Source organism: Archocentrus centrarchus, chromosome 16, assembly GCF_007364275.1.
Source record: "Archocentrus centrarchus isolate MPI-CPG fArcCen1 chromosome 16, fArcCen1, whole genome shotgun sequence".
NCBI classification, from domain to species: domain Eukaryota; kingdom Metazoa; phylum Chordata; class Actinopteri; order Cichliformes; family Cichlidae; genus Archocentrus; species Archocentrus centrarchus.
Genome location: NC_044361.1, coordinates 23139156 through 23163462, shown reverse-complemented (window position 1 = coordinate 23163462; position 24307 = coordinate 23139156). Strand labels below are relative to the sequence as shown.

The following is a 24307-nucleotide window of genomic DNA, read 5'->3' as shown; positions in this document are numbered from 1 at the left end:
GCTTTTCAGTGTCACTGTGAGTTGTTTTTTTTTTTTGACATTTTTCATCATTTCTTCCACTCACCACAGAATCATACTCCCAGAGCTGGTTGCCTTTGAGATGATGGCACTTGAGCATCATAACAGGTCCGTTTAGCTTGGACACATCTAGACATAGGTCATCTGTCCTGATCTCTTTGTTGGCCGTGTAGGAGAAAACCTGCAAGCATCACATACAAGTGTAATGTTATGGTAATGTTAACAGTGTTCATCATTTACACTTTGATGCTTGCTTAGTTCCAGTATTTTTGTTATTTATCTGTTACCTGGTTGCCTCCCATCCCATGACAGTTGAAAATGCCGACCTTCTCGTTCTCCTTGCGGGCCATGTTGTCCAGACACTGGTTAGTCTCCACATTACGGATCTGAACCAAACACACAGGAAGCAAATTCATGACCTGAATATTCACCCATAAATCTGATACACATAGATTCTAGTCTTGTTTGTGTGAGTAAGCGTACCTCTCCCAGCGAGAAATAGTGCCGAGGGATCTGGGAGTCGGGGTAGATGTTCTCCAAGTACCAACTGAAGGGTTTACACTGAAGCTTCTGCCTCAGAGCAGTGCGAGATGTGATATCACCATAGTCTACTTTGGTCACACCTGGACACACACACACACACACACACACGAAGCTCAGACAAGATACTATGTGCTCCCACAGCCCCGTGTGAATAAGCTTTATTTAAATTATGTCAAGATTAAAGAGGGCCACAAGCTGAACACTGTGAAGCTCCAGCTTCCACTTATTTGTTTTGCGCTTAGAAAGGAAAACAAACAAAAAACACAGTAAAGTTGAGATACTCCTCAAATCTATTTGTTGAGGATCAAATCATGTTTAGAAAAGGTGCGGTCCTTTGGCTTAAATTCAGTAAGGTCTAGCCTGTTTAGCAAGACAGTCCACTTGTTATTCTATATACTCAGTCAACAGAAAGTGTTCATGTTGAGATGAGTCGCATGCTCCATTACTTCCATTATTAGCTCGCCCACTGCCCACAGGTGGAGAAGTTACGTGTTCAGTCGCGTTTGGCTGTTTGCAGAATAACTCAGAAAATCATGAACGGATTTTGATGAAAGTTTCTGGAATTGTTGGGGTTGGTGCAAGCAACAATTGATTACATTTTGGTGCTGATCTGGATCATGATCTGGAACCAGGAATGTTTAATATTTGTTGTGAGATAGAGACAGTATGAACATAATTACACAATCTCAAAAAGTTTTGAAACACAATTCTAGCCAAGAAAACTTTTAAGCCTGGTGGGTTTTGTTTTTTTTTTTTTTTTTTGGGGGGGGGGGGGGGTTGCATTAGCTTACTAATTTTTTTTTCACAAGTCAAGTCAAGTCAAGTCAAGTTTATTTATAAAGCACATTTAAAACAACGACGTTGACCAAAGTGCTGTACAAGATCTGTAACCCCAAGGACTATACTAAATAAAAATAAAAATATATAAATAAATAAATAAAATAATAAAATAAAAATAAATAAATAAAAACATTAAGAACAATAAATAACATAAGAAAATTAAAAATTAAAACGTTTAAAACAAGTACCATAAAAATACCATAAAACAATCATCTAAAAGGAGGTAGCACTGCAGCCAAATGCCAAAATTCACAAAAATATAAAATCATATTTTATAGTTGTCAGGGCTTTCAAATTGTTTTGGAGTAGCAGGGGGGCATGCCAAAGTAGCAGGCGCATTGTGACCTTGATAGTAGCACATGGCAGTCGTGAACCAATCAAATGCCTCAGATTGAAAGAATGTAAATATTGCGACGTGCGTCCACATGGCGCTGGAAATGGAGACGGCGAATGGCGCAAAAAAAATTTTTTTAAGGAAAATTAAAAAGTAGACAGCGCAGAGCGGTGGAGTAGGTGGAAAATGCGCCTGCCGGGAGGTAAGTGCTCTACTGAGTGCCCTTCTCTTCAGCTTTTTCTTTTAACTTTGCATCACTATTACCAACTACATTAAAAATTAAAGTCAACATCTCCCCTTATATCCATTTATGTCTCCATGTATCCATACTCTTTTTTTTTTTTTTTTTTTTTTTTTTAAATCCATACTCTTAACAGTTTATCCAATTCAGGGTTGCTGGGGGGCTGGAGCCTATCCAAGCTGTGAGAGGTCAGAGGTCAGAGGTCACTAACACAGAGAGACAGGTAACCATTCCCAATCACATTAATCCCTACAACCAATTTGGAATCACTAATTACCCTAACATGCATGTCTTTGAGGAGGAAGCTGGAGTTTGTGTAATTGGGAGTAAATATTTTAAAACAAAATAAACAAAAAATGGACTATGTGCAATAAATAAACAGTTGGTGAGATGAGCCATGACCTTTTTTTAAAAAACAAACAAACAAACAAAAAAAAAACTTCTATGCATTCAGGCTTCTTTTTACAAGCAGAGGAGTATCCCCATTAGAATGAATGCAGATTCACTTTTCAGACCTAGAAGCTCATGCCCATCTTTTACATACAGTCTATGATCTCACTGATATACTGGAGAACTGATCTAATTAATGCTGAACTTTCCTTCCAGCTCAGAAAGCCTTTCATTATAAAAACTGGGTAGACGGAACCAGTGTAAGAATAAGAGAACACCCCTTGTGGACAACCAGCAGTTGCTAAACAAAACTGAGTGAGTATAAGAGTGTTCCACGAAGCGCTCTGCATCTAAAAATATTCTTAATTTCAGGAGATCTGCCTCTCCGTTGCAAGCTTGTGTGTGTTCATGCAAGCTAACAGATGCTTTGTAGCGTGAAATTACTCGCTGCCTCCCCCCATCCTGCACTGTTGGGTCACCACTGCAATATCACGCAGTCAGCGGGTTAATGGATAGATCACACCTGCCACAGAGATTAACCTCCACACATGAGCACATACATGAACGCAAACACTCAAATACAAACACGCGCGACAAAACTCACCAGGAGAGATGATGTAGAAGAAGTTTTTAAATTCATCCATCCAAACTTCTGCTAGACGCCGGTTGTTTTTGTTGATGATCTGTCCCGTTCCTCCGGGAAATGTGTAGGGCGTCGCCTTTCTGAACACATGACCCACGTGAGAGCATGTGACAATCTCTAGAGTCCCACCACACTGCCAAATCTATGAGAAAGAAGCCTCGTCAACACCAATATAAAGAATAAATTGCAGAGTAGACATACTTTAAGTCCTGGCCATCTAACGGGCTAAAACAGACCAGTGAACTCAGCTGGGAGATGGATGACGCAGACTGGTCCTGTCTGTGTTATGACAGTCTGAATAAGTTTGACTAGATGCCAGCCTGGATGACGTCTGATGAAGTCTTAGTCAGGTCAACAATTTATTCAGAGAAGTCAATTTAGAGGTGTAACATCTGTGTGTGTGTCTGTGCGCGTTTCTGAACCCTAGCTGACACTTCTGAATGGAAGAATAAAGTCATGTCAATCGTCAGTGGGTGTGTTCACTCACTCTGAAAGAGATTTCCAGGTTCTCTCCACCCCAGATGTCCATGCCTGCGTCATATGTGCCAATCTCCTGGAAATAATCTCTGTCTATGGAGAACAAGCCGCCTGCCATGGTGGGAGTCCTGGACAGAGACATCAGAGAAAAGGTAAATTAAGAGCGAGGCTGGTTAGTGCCACTTAAAAATCACTGACGGCCTTCTTTCTAAAGGTCATTCAGTATCTACACATCCCATCGGAGTTTTAGATTTCCCTGCTCTCACCCCCTGTTCTCTGCTGAGTTCCTATTTTTTTTCCTCTCTTCTCCGTTACTGTGACAGTCATGTCAGAGTTAAATGGCCCCAAGGCCTCTTCCCTTTTTTTTCCTCCCACTTACAGAATAGTTTCCTCCTCTGTAGGGCAGGCTTATTTTTCCTCCGCTGCCTGTTTTTGCTTTTGCTTAAAATCTATGATCGCTTACAAAAACACAATACGTTGCATACAAACAGACAAACATATCCTGAACACACGCAGATTGACGGTGTATGCCCAGCCGCTGGCCGAGAGTGAAAAACAATAAGAAAGCCAGAAACGGAAAAACAAGTTTGTCAAACAGTTCATGAATGTGGTTTTATAATGAAAGACAATAACTGCCAAGCTAACACAATAGATGTATCCTTGTCTTTCTTACTGAAGAGATATCAAAGCTTTCTAAATGCTCCAGCTCACAATAAATCACTATTTTTATGACTCAAACACACCGCAATAAAACAAAAACCCACTAATTTACAGTAAATCCTTGATCCTAATTAAAGCCATTTATCTAAACAGAGATTGGCGCTTACATACATAAAAGCAGCGTTTATTGTCTCAACATATCATGGGACTGAAATAAACAGAAACACTGCCACTGTAAAAACCATCAAAAGGTGGGTAATTTTCAGCTTTGTGTCTGGAGGATTTACAGTCTACATGACACAATGCCATTTAGTAAGCTCAGAGAATTTCTTTAGATCTTCTCTGTTTGCTTTTTTTTTTTTTTTTTTTTTTTACAGTCACACAGCAGTAAAGAGAACATTCCCAAGTGAGTACAGACTTCTCCACATTGCCATAAATTACAAGGTAGAGGAGCCCATAATAACTAGCTTAGCTACTGATTTTCTCCTCTGCTGTCAACATATGTGGCTCCTCAGAGAGTGACAGCAAAAGACCTGCAGTTTGCATCGTCTAATGAAGAGAAATTCCCCGGCAACTGCACGCGTGAAAGGCTGAAACCACATCAGCATTATTGTTTACTGACTTATTTCATTTTCATTCTGCAAACCCTATATGTGCAATAATGTGCAAGCACTTTGTGTCAGAAGGGGCTTTTTATGTAAATCATGTCATTAGTGTAAATTAATTTCCTGCCCTGACACAACAACCCAGTTTTGTTTTTTAGGCCACTTAAAAGACCCCCTAAGGAAAATTTTGTCAAGCAGAACTGAGAAAAACAGCCAAAATCAGGGGCGCGGGGGTGTTACATAAGCTATATTATGTGCGTGTGTGTGACCTTGAATATTGGCATCAAGCACACTCAGAAACAAGAGCAGGAAAAAGAGATGATAGACAGGCAGAAATAAGCTCTTGATTTTAGTTCCAAGGTCTACAAACAAAAGAAGAAAACCCTCAAAACAAAAAACACAATCTCACATAAACATCTTGCATTCAACAGCAGAGGCTAAGTTCTTTCAGTATTCCTGCCATGAGAACCTCTTATGATTAACTGCAGCAAACTGAATGGTAACATATATACTGTTTGTAAAGTGGTTTGACTGCTGCTGTGTGGTTATAGCACTTTAAGCAAATTCCTTTTTTCACTTAACCTAATGGAGATGTTAGGGCAGCTGCAAAGCAGCAGCTATAGAATAAACAGGGATTGAAAAAGATAAGAGTTCCTTTATAGGAAGGATTAGCCACAGAGCCTGTGTGTTTCTGATTAAAGAATGTAAAAGGCCGTTAGGTGATATATCAGAATTAGTGAGTTCTCTACAGTGCCGGACAGCCAGGAGCTCACTATGACGCCTGCAAATTATGGAAGCCCCTCGTTTCTGCCCGCCCTCATGTCAGTGTTGAAAATGTCTGTGAGGGGATGAGGCAGAGCTATCCTTTGGGTCATGAAAGGAGACATTTAAAAAAAAAACGTCGCTCTGGTGAGCTCGCTCTCTCTTCTGCATGTTCAACGTCAGCAAATAACAGTAGGGTTAAGTTGACGTCCCAGCCTGCAGTTCATCTTTCTCTTTTCTCTCTTCCAAACCAAACTGTGCAGGGCTCTTGTTTTTTGGTGTGTCTGTACTTGCTTTCCATGGCTGTGTTGTGTCTGTGTCTTTGTGTCTGACAAAAGTGAGGATAAAATACAAACATATATTACGTTTAATAGCCTGAAATGGGCTACTGTGTTCATCAACTGCGGCTTGGAAAAGATAACTGCTTCCTATGTGTAAATGTGTTTCTATGCACTTGTACAAAATAAAATGTTGGCTTTACTGCAGCAGTATAATACTTTAAGCACCACCCATTATCTCCAAATAGCAGTGCCAAAGCTCAGTGTTAGATTTATTATTTACTACATTTTATATTTATTACAATTTATAAATTTTCATTTGGTTGATTCAGTTTTCTTTAAACCCGACAGAATTTTTTTTATTTAGTACATTTTCTTTTTTACATCTAGGTACCAACAGTACTGGGTTGGACCCCCCTTTGCCTTCAGAACTGATGTAATTCTTCATTGCATAGATTCAACAAGGTGCTGGAAACATTCCCCAGAGATTTTCCTCCATATAGACATGATAGCATCACACAGTTGCTGCAGATTTTTCAACTGCGAATCCATGATAAGAATCTCCCATTTCGCCACATCCCAAAGGTGCTTTATTGGATTGACTGTGGAGGCCATTTGAGTGCAGTGAACTCACTGTCAGTGTTCAAGAAACCAGCTTGAGATGATTTGAACTTTGTGACATGGTGCGTTATCCTGCTGGAAGAAGTCATCAGAATATGAGTACACTGTGGTCATAAAGTGATGGACATGGTCAGCAATGATACTCAGGTATACTAGGCTGCGGTATTTCAGTGATGCTCAGTCGGTATTAAGGGGCCCAACTGTACCAAGAAAATATCCCCCACATCATTACACCAGCAGCATTCTGAAATTTTGATATAAGGCAGGATGGATCCATGGCTTCATGTTGTTTACATCAAATTCTGACCCTACCGTATGATCATCACAGCAGAATAGACACATCAGACCAGGCAACGTGTCTTCTTTAATCAAATTTTGCTGACCTGGGGTGGTCTGCTGTAGCCCATGTGCTTCAATGCTCCATATGGATCGTCTTCTACATACCCTGATCTTCAAATACCTTGGTTATTTGAGTTATTGTTGCCTTCCTTAGCTCAAAGCAGCCTGGCTATTCTCTGACTTCTGGCAACAACAAAACATTTTCTCCCAGATCATTTCTGCTCACTCTTTTTTGGACCATTCTATCTAAACCCAAGAAATGGTGGTTTGGGAAATACTCATTCAAAGTCACTTAAATCCCCTTTCTTCCTCATTCTGATGGGTCAGTTTGCAATTCAACAGGTTGTCTTGACTGTGTCTCCATGTTGAAATAAACTAAGTTGCTGCTGTGTGATTGGCTGATTAGATATTTGCACTAATGAGCAGTTGCACAGGTGTACCTAATTTAGTGGCCACTGAGTGCAGGCATAATTTTTCTCAGACTGACAGATGGAGCAAACTGTTTCAAAGGATAGAAGGCTGCAGTGGGAACCCTGGGGTGTCATGTGCGACTGTGTGGCCATAGCAAATGGTTTACATGTCTCAAGGGTAAGGTATAAGGGCCCCTCAGCAGAACTCAGCTAGGTCAGGATTAGCCCAGGGTCAAACATGTTATTTGGTTCAAATGAAGAGTTTTAACTTCAAGCATAGACAGTGGCAGTTTGTTTCATAAATATTACAAAGATAATTACTAAAAAGACATTTAATTTGAAGGTTCATCCTGCTGTACCACCCACCTGACAGGCAGAGTGCGGTCTCCTTTGCGGCGGTCCATCTCCCGCTGAGGTACAGGGTACCAGCGGAAGTTGAGCTTCCAATTGAATCCTCCATATGTCATGTCAGATCCCGCCATGTACTCAAAAGTATCATCGCCGATAACGTCAATAATGGGGCACACCACTGTTTTCCTGCAACAAACAAAAACACATCAGTACAGACAGACAGACAGACAGACAGACAGACACACACACACACACACACACACACACACACACACACACACACACACACACACACACACACACACACGCAGTACATCAACCTGCTTTTCATAACCCTGGGTGGACATCAATCAAGAGAACATGCTCATCTCCAAGGTGTGGCACCTCTAGAATCAAATACCTTTATAGAACAACTTCCCAGCTGTCACTCATCTCTCATTACACTTTGCAAACCATGTGTTTTTTCTCCATGTGCTGGTGTGTGTGTGTGTGTGTGTGTGTGTGTGTGTGTGTGTGTACCTGCTTACGGGTAGCAGTAAACAGAGAATGAGTAATTAAGCGCAAGATAAACACAAGGGCAAGCCCCCTGCAGGCTCAACAATAGTTTATTGATTTTTTTTTTTTTCCAGGCTTGCCAATGGTGTGTGCATCTTTCGTGTATGTGTGTCTTACCTGTCTTGTTTGATGCGGGCGAGCAGAGGCTCTAGCCACCCTGTTGTGCATTCACAGTGAGCATCCAGAAAGGTTATGACCTGAGAGCATGGAGAGAAAACATAAGACAAATCTAGAAGTGCAAACACAATATGGAGAGCAGGTTGCTGTGGACTGGATGTCACGTATGTGCACATGCACACACACCTGGCCAGTGGAGATGGACGCTCCCTTGAGGCGAGCACGAATGAGTCCGGATCGCTGCTCCATCCTTACTACTTTGACAGGGACTTCCAATCTTCTCACATACTTCTCCAACGGCTGTTTGAGGAAATCTAATAAATGCACATATAAACAGATAAGAATGCAAAACAGACACATACAAAACAAAAGCTGGATTACAAGCTGTTCCTCCAACCCACTCCATTTGTAGCAGCAGGGATCAGAGATAAGTGTGCGTTTGTGTGTTTTCCTTCATGTACGTGCCTTCACATGCCTGTCGATATCTCTTCTACCTGCAAGGGTCTTCCCCATTGCTCCCAGCCCAAACAAAAGTGCAAACACAAACACACAACTCGTGACATATACCAACTAACCTGAGGTCTCGTAGGGTGAAACGCTGCTGTGTGGTAGTGGCTGGTTTGTTGGTGGTGGTGGGGGGGAGTGTGGTGGGATTGAGGGTAATAACAGAGTGTAATCCCTGCGTCTGGCAAATTAAAGACCTAATCTCCCCCAAACAGGGATTAACGGCATTGCACAGGATGGAGTGGCACACGCAGCCCTCATGCATGTATGCGCTGACTATCTCTTGGGCTCCAGTGCAGACACATACACACTTGTGCAAAAACATCTACCTACACAGGATCCAGCAAAATCATAGCTCTAAAAAATAGGCTAAGCCTCAAACTAGAGAGACCGAAGGAATTATCTGCAGCGAGTTTTAATGTGCGTGTGTGTGTGAGTTTACCTCTCTCGCTGGCATCATCCACAAGGACAATCTCCTCCAGCAGTGTGTGTGGAGAGCGGTCAATGACCGAGTGGACGGTTCGCAGCAGCGTGCTCCAAGCCTCATTGTGAAATACAATCACAACGCTGGTGCGAGGAAGATTATCGGGGTACAACTTGTTCTTGCACCTAAAGCGAATAAACAAAACATAAATCATAAATCAAAAAAATAAGTCAAAAAAGATCAACTCCATGCTATAAGAATACAAGAATATTTACAGGAATATTTCTGCCAATATATAAGTCTTTGGCCAGATAACATCTCGCATTTGCAAGTTCGATCTGGTATCTGAATAAATTAAAGTATAAAGAAAAACTGAGAAGGCTCAGAGAAAGGCTACCAAACTAATTCCACCTCTCAAAGGGATGCCACATAAGGAGCAGTCAAGATCACAAAGTACCTACTTAAGTATCCAGGAGACATACAGTAGAAGTGACATGAGTGAAAGCCAAAAGCTTGTACAGAGAATATATGACATCAAACTGAACCTTTCATCTACTTTTGGAATTACAAATATGACTCACGAGGGAAGGCCTTACAGTTATTTTAGATGGCCTGAAAAGTGAAGTCAGTTGCAAAAAGAAGTCCGATTGTACAGAAGTCTATTAGAAAATTATCCCACTTCCTACTTTAATACCTCATTAAACACTTTCCTCCCGAGTTTATGGTCTAAATCAACAGTTTCAAGCAATGTTTAAAACAGCATGACATTATTTTGTACTTTTGCTGGCCCATTTAGAGATCTATGCTCCCACTGTCATCTATAACCACAAGTTGTGGGGAGTGACTGAAAGAATGAGACTATAGATACAAGTGGCAGAAATGAGCTTCCTCAAAGGCCTCTTTCCCACCAACAGGGTTCCGGAGCCCGTGCCATAATTTGAACCGTTAGGCGGGTTTTCCACCACTGAAGTACTCGGTGCTCGGCCGAAAAACGGGTTCAATTCCGGCCCCGCAAACTAGCTGGTCTGGAACCAGGAACGCGTGCCGAAAGCGGCAGAGGGGCGTGACTCTGCCATCTCAACATCAAGTTTTCTACCATATTACATGTGTATTACATGAGAAAAGCGAAGCGATTTTCACGGCTGTGAATTAGGTTGGGCTCTAAGGCTGAACTTGCTGCTTCGTTTCGGTTCATATCACAGATAAAAGGACACAAAGTGCGTACTTGTGTCTTGCTCTAATCGCTGTCTGTGTTTACCTCTGTGCTGCACACAGATGCTGCAGTAGTTTGGTTTGGACCGTAAAACGTATTTGCAGCACAAGAAAGGAGAGCGTGTTCTCCCACGTTTGTGCGCTTCGGCTTCCGTGTCCAGACGAGGACCCGCCCACGCTCATATGTAAAGGAGCAGTTCACAGAAACGCGGTGGTTCTTAATTGTATCACCGGTTCATTGGGATCGGCACGGGAACTTGCTCCGGCTCTGGAACCTCGGCGGTGGGAAAGTAGCAAAAGAGTGTCTGGGCTCAGCAGTAGAGATATAGTGGGGAGCTCTATCATTCAGGTGAGGTGTTTCAGACATGTCCTACAGGGATGAGGACCCCAGACAGACCCATGATATGCTGGAGAGATTACATTTGGCTTCAGAATGCATAAATGCCCCCCACTGTGGGCGGTCTGGGTGTCTCCGCTTAGACTGCTGCCCCTGCGACCTGGACTCAGATAAGAAGTGGCAGAAGTTGGATGGATGTCCCCTTTATTGATAAGAGATGACAAAGTAGGGTGTGCTTTGGTATGTGGCTCACTTGTGATTAAGAAATCACTACCAGATAAGCATACAGAAACTAAAGCCTTAAAACAATGAATGATGTCACACTGGCTAGGTCCATCATTTATTTACTGTCTATTAAAAAGCTTTGTGTGACAAAGTCTGGAACAAGTTACTTCAATCAAGTCCTTTAAAAACTGATTAGGTAAAATCTGGTTAGCAAAGGTTGTTGTCTACTACTATGTAACCATTTGTATCTATAAAACTGACTCTGTACTATTTCAGAAATTTGTTTTTACTTTAAATAAGCTATTAATGTATTATCTGCTTATTTTAGTTAAGTCTGGTTTAGTGGATTCATGGACCAGATTAGAAAATATTCAACACATTTCAAAAATCTTCAAAACACTCCGAGTGCAAAATGAAACAAAGATGCTTAGGACAAGCTCATTCAACAACGCAAATGATAATAGAGCTGGAGACACACCACAAAACAGAAACAAAACATACAAAGGTGCAAAAGGAGGTGTGTGATATGCATCAAAAACTAAAACAGACAGGATTTCACAAAGGCATCAACATAGGCAATAAGTAAGGCTGTAGGCTTCAGAGAGAACTGAACTTACAGACACAGAGCAAAAAAAACCTCCTAGGAGACAGATAATACAGGCTCTGTGTGACTATGAGAGCTGCAGCTACAGTGAGTCTATACAAGAGCTGAACAAAAGAGAAACTACTCAGACTTAAAAATTAACTAAACCAGTCCTAAAATCATTTAGATCACCATTTTGCTCCCTGTGAAAAATCATGTTAATCACCTTCAAAGAAAACTGAGGGTGAATAATAAGCGAGCATCCAAGCGTAAATCCCCAGATTTAGACTGAGAAAGACAGAAATAGTGGGTCAGCATGATCGCACTTGATTAGTGATACTAATTAGAGTGTGAGTCATTATCATCGCAGTGTAGAGCGCACACATCAAACTCTCTTACTGAGAGACAGTGAAAGATGGAAACGCCTAACAGAGGACAACAGGCACGAGAAGATGGATGTTAGCGCAGTTAAGACAGTGGGTCACACCTTTTTAAATAGCTCCCCACAGTATTCCCAGAGAGACACTTCATTTTAAATGGTCAAATTGGCAAGTATACAATGTTTAGGCCAGGGGTGTCAAACTCATTTCTGTTCATGGGCCTCATACATCCCAGATCGATCTTAACTGTGTTACATGAGTACAGCAATTGAACAATACCCTATTTAAAAAAACAAACAAAAAAAAACACCTCCAGATTTGCCCCCTTTCTTTTGGTGTAAAGAAGCCCAAAGACATTTTGAAAAGGTTCACATTTAATGAACCATCCAGTTATAAAAACAGATGATTCACATTCAGTCAGTCTGCTGTCATTACAAAGAAACGTTCCTGTCATAAATCAAAGTAATGTGTGGGTATGGCTCCTTGGCTGAAGCATCCTGCTTCAGTGTGGTATGGCAGGCCATAGGTAATGTCTTTGTCAGTAAGAAGGCTGTAAAACTGATGATGATTCAGACCTCTGGCTCCAATTAAATTAACAGTTCAGACAATCTCCCTCAAGACTTGATCCATTTCTAATGATTTATGAAAAAATGCTTCCTGGCACAAAACAATGAAAAAAAATTATGCTCTTCTTATCTCCAATTTCCAGTTTGCAAAGCAATCCAAGTGCACTGGATTGGACCCTTTGCCGGCCCGGTTCTGGCCTGTAGCTCATGTGTCTGACACTCCTGGCTTAAGTGCACACTTTGTATTGTTTAAATTACAACTGATGAGTTTTCAGGTATAAATAAGATTTTAAGGTTGGTTTTCTACTTTATAACTGATTAGTTCAGTATGAAAATCAGCTCTTCAAGATTTTACCCTTGATTGATGTAGCTAATGCAACTTTAGCTGCCTTTATTTGCTCACAACAGTTTCTCATGCTTGCTTATAATGCAGCAGATACCCAGCTACTTATTTAGTCTATAAATCAACTTTTTAAATGAATTTACAGAAATTCTGCTGTTTAAGAATATTCATCACTTTTGGGATGCACCTTAACAGAAGACTGTATTCATATCACCCGTCCCTTGCCTCATAAACACTTTCAATGCTTTCCATCAAAATCAGTCTAGGGGTTACATTAAAATTCTTTTCATTTGTAGATGCCCACAGTAAACTGACTGATGACCTTTATTTTATTGTTACACAGACTACAGTAAATGCTGCATAGAATATTGCCTATTCATACAATATTCTTGTGAATCCACTTTTTCTAAATGCAAAGTAATTCTTTAACATGTTTAGATTTACCAAAATTAAGTAATGTGTTCTAACAAAATCATTGTGAATAATACACATTAAGTAGGGCGTGATTTGCACAACAGATGCCAGAAAACACATTTTATTCCATCTGGTTAGAGTTAAAGCAGACAGAGGCACACATGTGTAGGTCAAGAAGACCACAGCCTGGCATGATACCTGCGTACAAGCTATGAAACTGCCTCACAGTGTAAGTGTTTTCTAAGTGTTGGAGGACAAATCTGAAAGCAGCCTGTGACTTCCTTCCTCTGACAAATTCAACTTTTACAAGAGCCAAATGGAATAGGCTCCGATTTCCTCCGTCTTCATAACTCCCCCTCCTGTTTGTGATCATCCTGAGTGCTGGAATGCTTCCTCTTTCTCTGCGGCTGATTCTGACTGAAGGAATGTAATAGCGACAAAGGAGAGGAGGTCAAGAGTGTACTCTCTTTTCCAGCTGCCTGTGGAGCATGTTAAAAAACATGCAGCAATTCTCAGCATTTGGCGTGTGCACGTTTGTATGCTCATACGCTCCGAAAAGAGGGCGGCTGATGAGCAAACAGGATGGATGATTCACTGTAAAAACAGAGTCAGCCTTCGAGCCTTTTAATGTTTATCTACGGCTGTTCATGACTTCTCTCTCACGTTTCACGCACACAAACAAAATACACGACTTAAGGCATGATGTTTGGTGTGTAGCAGAGGGAAAAGAAGACCGTGTGTTGACACACAGGCAGTCACAAACATGTTTATTTGTACTAGGATTTTTTTTTTTTTTTAAATGAGCAATTGTTGGGATTCCTGTGTACTCGAACAGTCAGGGTCGAGGAGCAACATTTGGCAACAGCAAAGCAGGCTAATGAGTTACAGGCTGCGTCTCCAACCAGAAGATTGCGAGGATATTTAGCATGGGCGTGCAGACTGGCTTTAATTAAACAGCATCGTTGTTGCAACATGACACACACAAACACCTATAAAAGCCTGCATTCACAAAAAAAAAAAAAAAAACAACAAACAAAAACTACATTGCAGTCATTGTGTAAAAAAGGACAAAATGTCAAGTTTTCTGAAAGGTGTGGTCATGGAAAGTATTTTCACATACTGCAGATCCACCCAGCCGCATGCACAATTCCATGCACACGCCACACACCCGCAGGCTTGACAGTAATGTCAGAATGACCTGTTCTTCACTGTTCTTTCTGTACTTCATGACTGCGCTGCTGACCAGAACGAAAATTAACGCTGCAAGTAGCGATGATAGGGTCTTCGCACCTTAGTGGACGTCAAGCTTTGTTGATGTCTTAAGCACTGGATTCTAATAGGCTGCTGCACAACAAAGGTACTAACCACTTCCTGTGCCCACTAGATGGCACTGAAGAACGCCTACTAATCACACATCACGTTGCTGTATATCATGTGTGGAATGTGGCAAATTTCTATGCCCTCAGGTTGCATGTTAAATCAAGACTCACAATTATTGATATTAAAACATCAGGTCTTGAAGTTTATTCACTGCACTATTGAGGTGAATGTGGTCAACCTGTGAGGAGGAGCACATCAAAGTATAAAATATGACATTTCACAGAGTTCCTGCTGTTTGACGATAACTCACACAGTCTTCATAATAAAGTAACATAAAATCCATAGAGCTTGTTGGTCAAATTTTAGATGGTTTGCTTCTATTGGTGCATCAGGATGTAAAACATTTCATTTCCTGTTGCCACTAGGTGGCCTTAAATATCACATACATATTTGATCAGGTAGGGACCCTTATGAATCATGGGAAGTTTGGGGCAGTTTGGACAATATATGTGTGAATTTCAACACATTAAAATTTCATGTCCAGTGATCAAAATTTGCCATTGTACCATAGATACACCCATCAAAAAAAAGTCAACAGCTTCACAATTTAGCCTGACCGATGTCTTAAGGTTAGACTGACCAAATATGAAGATGACCTGATTAAATCCCTAGGAGGAATTTAATCTCTGGAAATACCAAAAAAGGTGCCAAAATTACCTCTTAAATTCAAAATGGCGGGCTTCCTGTTGGGCTTGGGTCATGTGTGCACTAAAATGTCATGCTTGCAGATCAAACTGTGTCGGACCCCGTTGTGCAGACCCATAAAATATGAAAATTTTCAGCAGATCTGACACATGTGGAAACCGTCATGAGTGCTGTGCGTGTTCAGGCTCTCAAAAAAGCAATTCATTTGCCAGAAATACAATAATGTAACAAATGAATTACAACAGGGCTTTCACACTGTCAGTGCTCAGGCCTTAATAAACCATAAGAGTTTCTTTTTTTCGTCAAAGTATCAGCTGATGACAACCTCATTTATGATGAATTCATTCAGTTTCCCCTAAACTTGCTGATCCGCACACACATCTGCAGTGAAATAAACACAACTGTATGCACTCCTACACACACGCAGTCACACGTTCTCTTGCACGATATTGACTCCGTCTTATCTACTAATTGGAAAAGCAGATAGACGGAGGGAAGGCTGAGTGAAAACACACCTAGTAATCAACTCTCGCTCAAAGACTAAAACCCATTTCACGGCTCAATGTCCTCTTTCTCTCCTGCCTGTCTACTGTGCATGTGCCCCTGCCTGTCACTGTTGCGCCTCTCAGTCAGTCTTCCTCTCCACTGCTCCAAAAACCCTCATTTCTGATGCATGTTCTGCTTTCCACCTCCCTGAGCTAACCTTGACATATCTTTTGAGCTGTTGGCTGGATACACATCGTCCGCCTTACTCTGCCTGTCTGAAGACTGAACAACCTACAGCCTACAAACACTGGCACTCACACACAGCCGACATTAAACTTTTGCTCACAGGATGTATGAATTACACACATAACTTTATATTATAAAAATGTAGCAAAAACATTACATCACTCAAACGATGCATTTCCTGTTGTGACAGGGTTTTTAGGGTTTATTGATGGGCCATGTGATGTGGTGAGACACACACTAAGGCAGGATTGTTTTTGCTTTTTTTTTTTATTAAACTCATTATTTTATGGGCTGAACAATTTGGAAACAAAGACAGATGCAGCAATTGTGTCTTGTGTATGACTGGCCACAGCCCCTACATGTTAATTCATGAGTTTGTAATGTGTTTACATCAGAAAACTTTCAGAACAAAGATAGAGCGTATACACTGTGCATACTAAGGGGGCTTTTGTTCACACTGACAGCAATATTAAGACAGGATTACTGTTAGGATGGCTATGTCAAGCATTTTTATAATACATATAAATAAATAGAAGAAACCTCTGCTTTACTTATTTCTGAGCCTGAGTAATCAGAGAAAAATCCCTGAGCTGATGTGCTAATGAAAACTGCTCCGGTAATACTTTATAATCATCAGCTGGATTTAACAGCAACCTTGAAATCACACTAAAACCAGATACAGTCAGAAAAAGAACATTTTCACAGGTCTCAGTGCAGTCCTGCGAAGAACTGAGTACACCCTTACTGCTTCCACAAGCATTAAGAGGGTAAATAGCAGCCAGGTGTGTTTGATTAATTGATCATCAGTGTGAGCACCTCCATAAAAGCATAAGTTTTGGAAGTTTGCTGGTCTGGAGCAGTCAGGTGTGTGTACGGTCTTCCCAGGATGGGACTGAACAAGTATGACTTTTTTTTTTTTTGGGAGGAGTTGCCACAACCCTCTTCTCTGTAAAAACAACACAGCAGCATGGCTTAGGTTTGCCATTGAAAAAACACAATCCTTCTGGAAAGATAAAATCAAAGTGGAGATGTTTGACCATAATATTTCACCAAATGTGCCACATTTGGTGAAAACCGTACAGCATATCAGCACAAACACCTCCATCCAACTGTTAAACACAGTGGCAGAGGGGTGATGATCTGGGCTTATTTGGCAGACACAGGACCTGGCCACTGTGCAGTCACTGACCATGAACTCCTCTGTACACCAAAGTATTCTAGAGTCAAATGTCAGGACATCTGACAGATAAAGCTTGGCTGAAACTGGATCATGCAACACAACAATGATTCCAAGCACAGCAGCAAATCTATAACAGAACAGCTGGGAAAAAAAGGATCAAGGTGCTGAAATGGCCCACTCAATGTCCAGCCCTCAACCTGACTGAAAAGCTGTGGTGGGACCTTTAGAGAGCTGTGCATACACAGATACCTGCAAATCTCAATGAACTGAAGAAACATTGCAAAATTCCTCCACAGTGATGTGAGAGACTAATAAAGTCATACAGAAAACAATTACTTGAAGTTATTACTGCTAAAGATGGTTCTACAAGCTCTTGAATTACGAAGTGTACTTATTTTGTTCTTTTACAGGACCGCACAGAGTCCTGTGTAAGCTTTCTTCTTCACGACTGTACATACTGTCACGAAATCCTGTGCTCTGATCCACACCAGAGCTCAACTGACATTTTTCAAACCAACACAAATGGTGCTCAGCAGAGTCTGTGATAATACAATGTGAAAGCACTCCAAAAACATTTGTCTTTTGAGTGTTTTGTTTATAGATACTATTCTCAAATGATCTGCAAAAAAGAAAAATAGAAACTGCTTGGAACTGGAAAAAAAATTAAAATGAACTGTGAACACCAAAAAAACCCATTATTACACCTTTGGAAAACATTCTGCAGTCTGTGCAATGTTTAACTGGCACTGAATAGATTTGACATGTATAATTTCCTGTTATTAATATTAAGATACAATCATTTATTTTTATACTAACTGCAGAACATCATACAAAGAGGATATTTAGGTCATGCTTCATACAATATGTATACCGAATTAGGAACTTCTGACTGTTTTTCAGGAAGTTCAAATTCCCATGAGATCGCTGAGGCCACCACACCCTCTCTGCTCTCTGAGTATCAAAGTTTAATAACTTCCTAAAGAATACTCAGAGGTGCTCCTAACCTACATTTATTTTTGTAAGTTATCCCATTTCAAGATATGCTGTTTTTATTAGCCATTATTTTTAAATCCTCTATTTATGTGTCCTAACTCTGCGCTATACGCTATAGGTCATGGTATTTAATAGTATATTTAATAATAAAGTTGTATGGAACTTTAAGGAGTGCAGTAAATGAACATGACAAGACAGAGGATTTGTTGCAGGGAGCGGCTGCTCACCCTTCTAGGCGGACGTCAGGCAGCGAGCGATTGAGAGCAATCATCTCTGAGGCCATGAGGTTGAACTGGTTGATCTTAAACATCTCCTTCATTTTCTCCTGGTTCTCTTTAGGGATCACTACAGGTTTCCCCCCTTCACCGGGCCCGTCTCGCGGTCTGGACAGGGGGTCTACAGAGGATACACATTCAGCTTTCCAGACTTGTAGCTGGACAATGTAATAAGAAATGCATCTGTGTATCTGTTTGTGTGGTGATACTCACCGTTTCTCCCGGGCAGTCCTCTCTCCTTCTTGTCGTCACACTTGTTGCACTCGCTGAAGTAGAGCAGAATGAACATGTCCAGCATCACCCAGACCAAAGAAGTGGCCAAAACCACCTTACAGTAGGCGAACCTCCGCATCCTGAAAATGTAGAGTGAGAAAAGGGGGCGGGGGAATGTTAAAGCTTGCTAAAGTGAAGAGTAATGGTGAGCTGTGACACATACAAAACAGAAGGGTTTTTTTTTTTTTTTTTGAAGCTTGGCAGAGGAGATAAATCTTCTCATATCCTCCTCACCTTTCTACTCGGTTCATTCAGCATTTAGCCTTCCTACAGCTCTGAGTCTGAATGCGTTGTAAACACTTCCACCTGTCCATCTGCCTGTCCATCAGTTTATCTGACTCCTGTCTCCTATCTGTCAGCTATTTATCAGGGCCTCTCCAAATGGCCAACTCCACACTCAGTGAGAGTCTCTAAATGATGAACTCCTGTCTTACTGGAGAAACAAAGTAGTAAATCTATGACAGTAGTTAGTTAAGCACAAATCAGCATTTATAATTATGCCTAGAGTACATTTTTTTAATGGCAGTAGTTACAAAATGGGGCTGCCAAAGCTCAGTAGTGTACCAACTCCAAGTGTGCCCTGAGACTATGAATATCGCATTACACAACTGCACAAAGACTTATGAATGAATTTTTAATTTTCTGTGTGTTGACAAATTCTATCCACTAAAAAAAAAAAAAAAAATTACAAATATTTGACACTTCAAAGCCTATGATAGAGTCATGACTGACAGCAAGGGAGGAATTCATTTTTATTCTTTTCTTTTGTCAACTAACAAATGCCAAAGACCCAGCACCTAAACAAAGGGGAAAATTTAAACTGTGTGTAGATGGTGTCATGTAAGCTGGCCATCTTATAACTTCCTTGTGTCAACTGCCCCGAGCCCATGTGCGTCATCTGTTGGGAGAAGTTGGCTAAGGTTAACATGCCAAATAAGTTAAGGAGGCACTTGGAAACCAAACATCCCTTTTGAGAGAAGCTTGGTCTGCTTCAAAAGAGATTTGGATCTGAACCAAAGGAAGCAAAACCGTTTGTTGGATTGCGGGAAAGTGTCTGATAAGGTGTTGGAGGCAAGCTGCATGCCAGCAGAGGTTGTGTGTTCAGAATATTACGGGTGCTGCATGGTAGGTCCAGGTGCTGCTAATGAGCTATCAAAAGTGCGTCATCTCACACAACAATCAAAAGAACTGATGACATCTCAGATAACAAACAGAAGCGCTTAATATAGGTGTGACCTGAAAAACTGTCGTGCCCTTTGGCCACAAAAATAAAAAAAACCCACTGTTTTATGCTTGAACTACTTTCCAGTTTTACACAACAGCCATGTACTATATCAGTTTTCCCAAATACCCTGCAGGACATGAACCAATCTACCCTTTGTACATTTAACATACCAAATCCCTGTGTGCTAAAGTGCAGTCAGACACCCACTCAAAGGTAAGCACAAAACACACACACACACACACACACACACACACACACACACACACACACACACACACACACACACACACACACACACACACACACACACACACACACAGAGCAGAGAGAGGAGCTGTGATAGTAATTGCTTTTCGTTGGCAGGCAGCAAGAGACAAGACACAGGCACATTAAAATTCCACTGCTCCCCTTTCCTTCTCTCCTCCAGCACCATCTCTCCTCTCTTTGGCTGATTCTCTGCCTCAATGATCCCTCAGGTTGCAGCAGCACAAGCAGAAGGGAGAAAATTAATTTGGCCACGGTGATTTCTCTCGTGCCCCTGGGAGAAAAAAAAGGTGTTTGTGCACAGCTAGCTTAGCTTAGCTTAGTTTAGCTTTGCTTAGCAGCCAGGGAAATAGAGAACTGCAGAGCAGCATTTCTGAATTCCACCTGATAGGATTCTGAAAACACAAAGTGCCGTACACAGCAGAAAACAAGAGGGAAGATTTTAATGTTTGTCTTTCCTCAGACTTCTGGGGCTGGGAATAGGGTAGTTTTAATGTTAAGGTTAGCGCTCTACTGTATGTATATAATGTACGTATATAGTCCAGGGATGGGATTTGAGAACTGGTACCAGAATGTGTAATCCATCCATCCTTGTATCAGTACTGGCATGTTTTTCTCACAGCTGCACAGTGAGAAATAATGGCATCAAACTCATGGCAGCATATACCCGAGCATACACCTGAGTAAAATAAAAGCCTTTTTTAAATACTGTTTCAGATAATAAAACATCTGTAGGCCTTCTTTTCCCTCACACAGAAAACGGATCAATAAGGGCATAGATTAAAAAAAAAAAAAAAAAAAAGACAAAAAATGACATTGATATAATCTTATCAATAGACATTACTAATGTACTCTCCACAAGATGGGAACATTACTGTTCTCGGAATAAAGGCTGACTCAACTGGAGGCGTAAATTTAAAAAGGTCTCGTCAGCTTGTCTTGTACTTCACAGCATAACTTTGCAAGATTTCCTCTCTCAGGTTGATCAGAAAAAAAAAATGGTGCAGGGCAACCACCAGCACACATGCTTTACTGTGATCTTTCAACCCCTGGGGAGAAGAAAAAAAATTTCAATAAAGTCAATTGAACTGCTGCACCACAGCATTTGACAAGGTTAAAGTACACCATGTTACATCAGTTTAAAAGTTCCCACTCAGCCACTTAGTTTCGATTTGAATAAGATATAAAAGGAAATTAACTACTTATTGCAAGCTGCTCCACATCTGCCTTTATCAAAGCTTCTTCACCATCACTTCTGGACCTCCCAATTAGACAATCTCAGACACACAAGAACATGATATTATTTAATAGGAAATGTACCCTTTTTAAATAAATAAGCATCTGTTTTTAATATCTGTTGGAAGTATGAGGAAAACAAGTTTAGGGAAACTCTTGTGAGGATATGGTAAGTGGAATATTGTAAAAAGCTGGTAACACAGAACTTGGTTTAAAATATGTTTATTATAGATATTCAAATGATACACATTAAACAGACTTCAAACAAATAAATTTGGCATACATTGTTTAATCTAACAAAAGATTTTGTGTTCTCATTCCTTCTACTAAACAGCAAAACTTCAGCTGTCATATTTCTGTATGAATTATACAGAATTAATAGACTATTAGCTGCAATATAAAAAATGAAAACTACGTGCCAAAACTGCAGTTCCTCAAATGTTAAAATATCCAAAGTTACAGAAAAAATAAGTACCTTTATACTCTTGCACAAAAATAGGTTTGTTTTCTATTACTTTTCTTCCCATACATAACTACTGGACAGGAAGTGAATCTTTACATAAGCAACAAATTATGTTCCATCAGGGCCAGATTAAGTCATAATTAATGCAGTGGCTGCTTTTAGTTACTGGTGGGTGCCAAAACAGGTGGCTGTAACTCCTAGCTCTCCGCTAGGCCTTACTACAGCTACAGTCCAGCCATTTACTGGACTTCTAGATCATGTTTGTGATGTTGGTGGTTTTTTGAGTAAATGTAATGTAATAGCATTCAGAACCATTCAGTGAGTAAGTTTATTTTAGTATTGCTTTATTCATACTAGTATATATGCCCATGCTATAGTAGGAATTGGCCTGTTCATGCTGTTGGCAAACTGATATATTCAATCACAGTGAGAAAAGTAAAAATAAATAAAATGGGGTGGTTGTTTAGACATTGTTTCCATACTAAAAATGCACCATTTTAGCATTCACCTAGGCTAAAATGGGTCACTTTAGCTTAGGTGGACATCATGATATCTGACATAGTTAAAGCCTGATTGTCAGTGCCTGGGGTACCAGAAGTTCAAAAACAAGAGTCAATAGCAGAATAAGCTGTTTAGCATTGGCAAAGAAGATCTGGCAAGTTTTTCATGCGTGCAGCCCACATACTCAACTCTGCTGCTCAACCCACAAATGAATTTTCCTTACAAATATGGCACCATTTAAAGGAAAAACAAACAGGCTTTCCAACAGTATAAGATTTATTGACAGGAAGCACTGTTACAACGAAGAAATAATCGACCAAACACAAATGCTCTTACTTTTTGTGCTAAGTTTAGTTATACAAGAAACTCATGTATAATAGGTGATTATTTTGGCATCTGGCACTCTGCATTCATGCGTGACTGGCTGAGAGCTACAGGGGTTGCTGCATTCTCTAAAGCTGTTATCGTATTGAGTGTTGAACTGTGCAGTATGTTCACATTACTGATATTAGTTATGGTTCACAGCAGAGGTGCTAGAGGTTTGTGTAGAGAGACTAGGGAGCTAGCTGAGTGCACTTACAAATTACCATGCTATAGGATACGTTATTGTATTTCCTTATAGCGCTCACATTTGTTTTTCTGTTGATGTTATCTTGTTTTTTCCTGTAAGCCACAGTGCAATACCCAGAATTTCCCCACCACATCTGTGATGCACTTTAAACTCAAATACAGTCTGGTTTTAGACCACAGTTTGGACTGCTGGGGGAGAAAACACCTGAAAACCATCATAAAAAGAAAATGTGCCATTTATAAAATCTTTTGTAGTAGATTCCTGGAAAATAACAATTTGGAAAATTCACAGATTCTCCCAGATACCCTGAGGGAATTTACCAAATTGTTTGTCTCATTTTTTTCCATGCGCTCAAAATTCTTGAAATTCCAGGACTAGCAGGAAGCCTGAACTTCAGTACTCGCTCTCCAATCTCTCCTTTCTGTTTCTCTGACAGCTGCTAGACTGTACTGGCCTTGCTTGACCTTTATGCAACAACAAAACAAAACCTCATAACATAGCAGCGACTTGGGAGATATTTCTCCCTTCACCTTTCCTGACAAAACACATATATAACAGCGCACATATATGAATACAGACACCAACATCGAAGCTCTCCCATCACAGAAAAACTTACATATTCTTGTTCACAGCATCGCCTCAAAATGCTGTCAGATGGATGTCAGCTTCCTTCCAGAGACGCCATTTGATCACAGCGAATGTAGACAGCAGCGCTTCAAGCAGCAGATACATTAAACAACACACACACACACATTTTCTCACTGCTGTCTCTTGGCCATGCCTCTCCACTCACTGTATTTCTAATCAGGCATGGCAGAGGACACCTCCAGTCTCCCCTATGCTCTGCCTCTCTGTGTGAGTGTATGTCAGTTTAGTTTATGTTGGGTGTTAGTCTCTTTGAAGTCTCTTTTAAACTGCCTGGCTCCATATGACATTAAACAGACACGATTCTCCATCTTTCTTCCTAATCCATTAACATACCACACTTCCTCCATCCTTCTTTTAGATCTCCATCCTGGTCATTGTGGACTTTCTTTCCCAGCTACCCCCACCCCCACTCCCTCCCTGTTTCTCTCTTAGTGATGTTTTCTCCTTTCAAGAGTGGTTGCCATCACTACTTCCCTACAAGAACACAATTTCCCCCTTCACATCCTTCTCTGTGTCTCTCTTCATCTTCCCCTCCTCTCCTCTTCTCCACAGGCTTAATCCCCCTTTAGAGATTGCACAAGCACTGTTTCTCATAACCACTTGGAAAATCTCAGCAAGAGGATCCAGAGCGTCACTCGCTTTAGAATTTATGACTGCGAGCGAGGATCCTCCCTTCTAGGGATTTCATGTTTATATGTATAAAAAAATATTAAGAGGAAGGGAGGGAGACAGTATATGTGAGAGTTAGG

The 24307-nt window shown here is 40.7% G+C and overlaps 1 protein-coding gene across 1 annotated transcript in view; it reads right to left on the bottom strand.

Moving 5' to 3' along the window:
* galnt1 (UDP-N-acetyl-alpha-D-galactosamine:polypeptide N-acetylgalactosaminyltransferase 1) overlaps positions 1 to 24307 on the bottom strand; it is a 55614-nt gene that overhangs the window by 3562 nt on the left and 27745 nt on the right. The window contains exons 3-13 of the mRNA XM_030749971.1: positions 18591 to 18730; positions 18330 to 18498; positions 9131 to 9297; positions 8371 to 8498; positions 8185 to 8264; positions 7528 to 7698; positions 3497 to 3614; positions 2971 to 3151; positions 502 to 641; positions 306 to 404; positions 65 to 199 (exon numbers count right to left, since the gene is read on the bottom strand). Of these exons, the coding sequence (XP_030605831.1) occupies positions 65 to 199; positions 306 to 404; positions 502 to 641; positions 2971 to 3151; positions 3497 to 3614; positions 7528 to 7698; positions 8185 to 8264; positions 8371 to 8498; positions 9131 to 9297; positions 18330 to 18498; positions 18591 to 18729 (1527 nt within the window). The 5' untranslated portion in view covers position 18730. The remainder of the gene's footprint in view (positions 1 to 64; positions 200 to 305; positions 405 to 501; positions 642 to 2970; positions 3152 to 3496; positions 3615 to 7527; positions 7699 to 8184; positions 8265 to 8370; positions 8499 to 9130; positions 9298 to 18329; positions 18499 to 18590; positions 18731 to 24307) is intronic.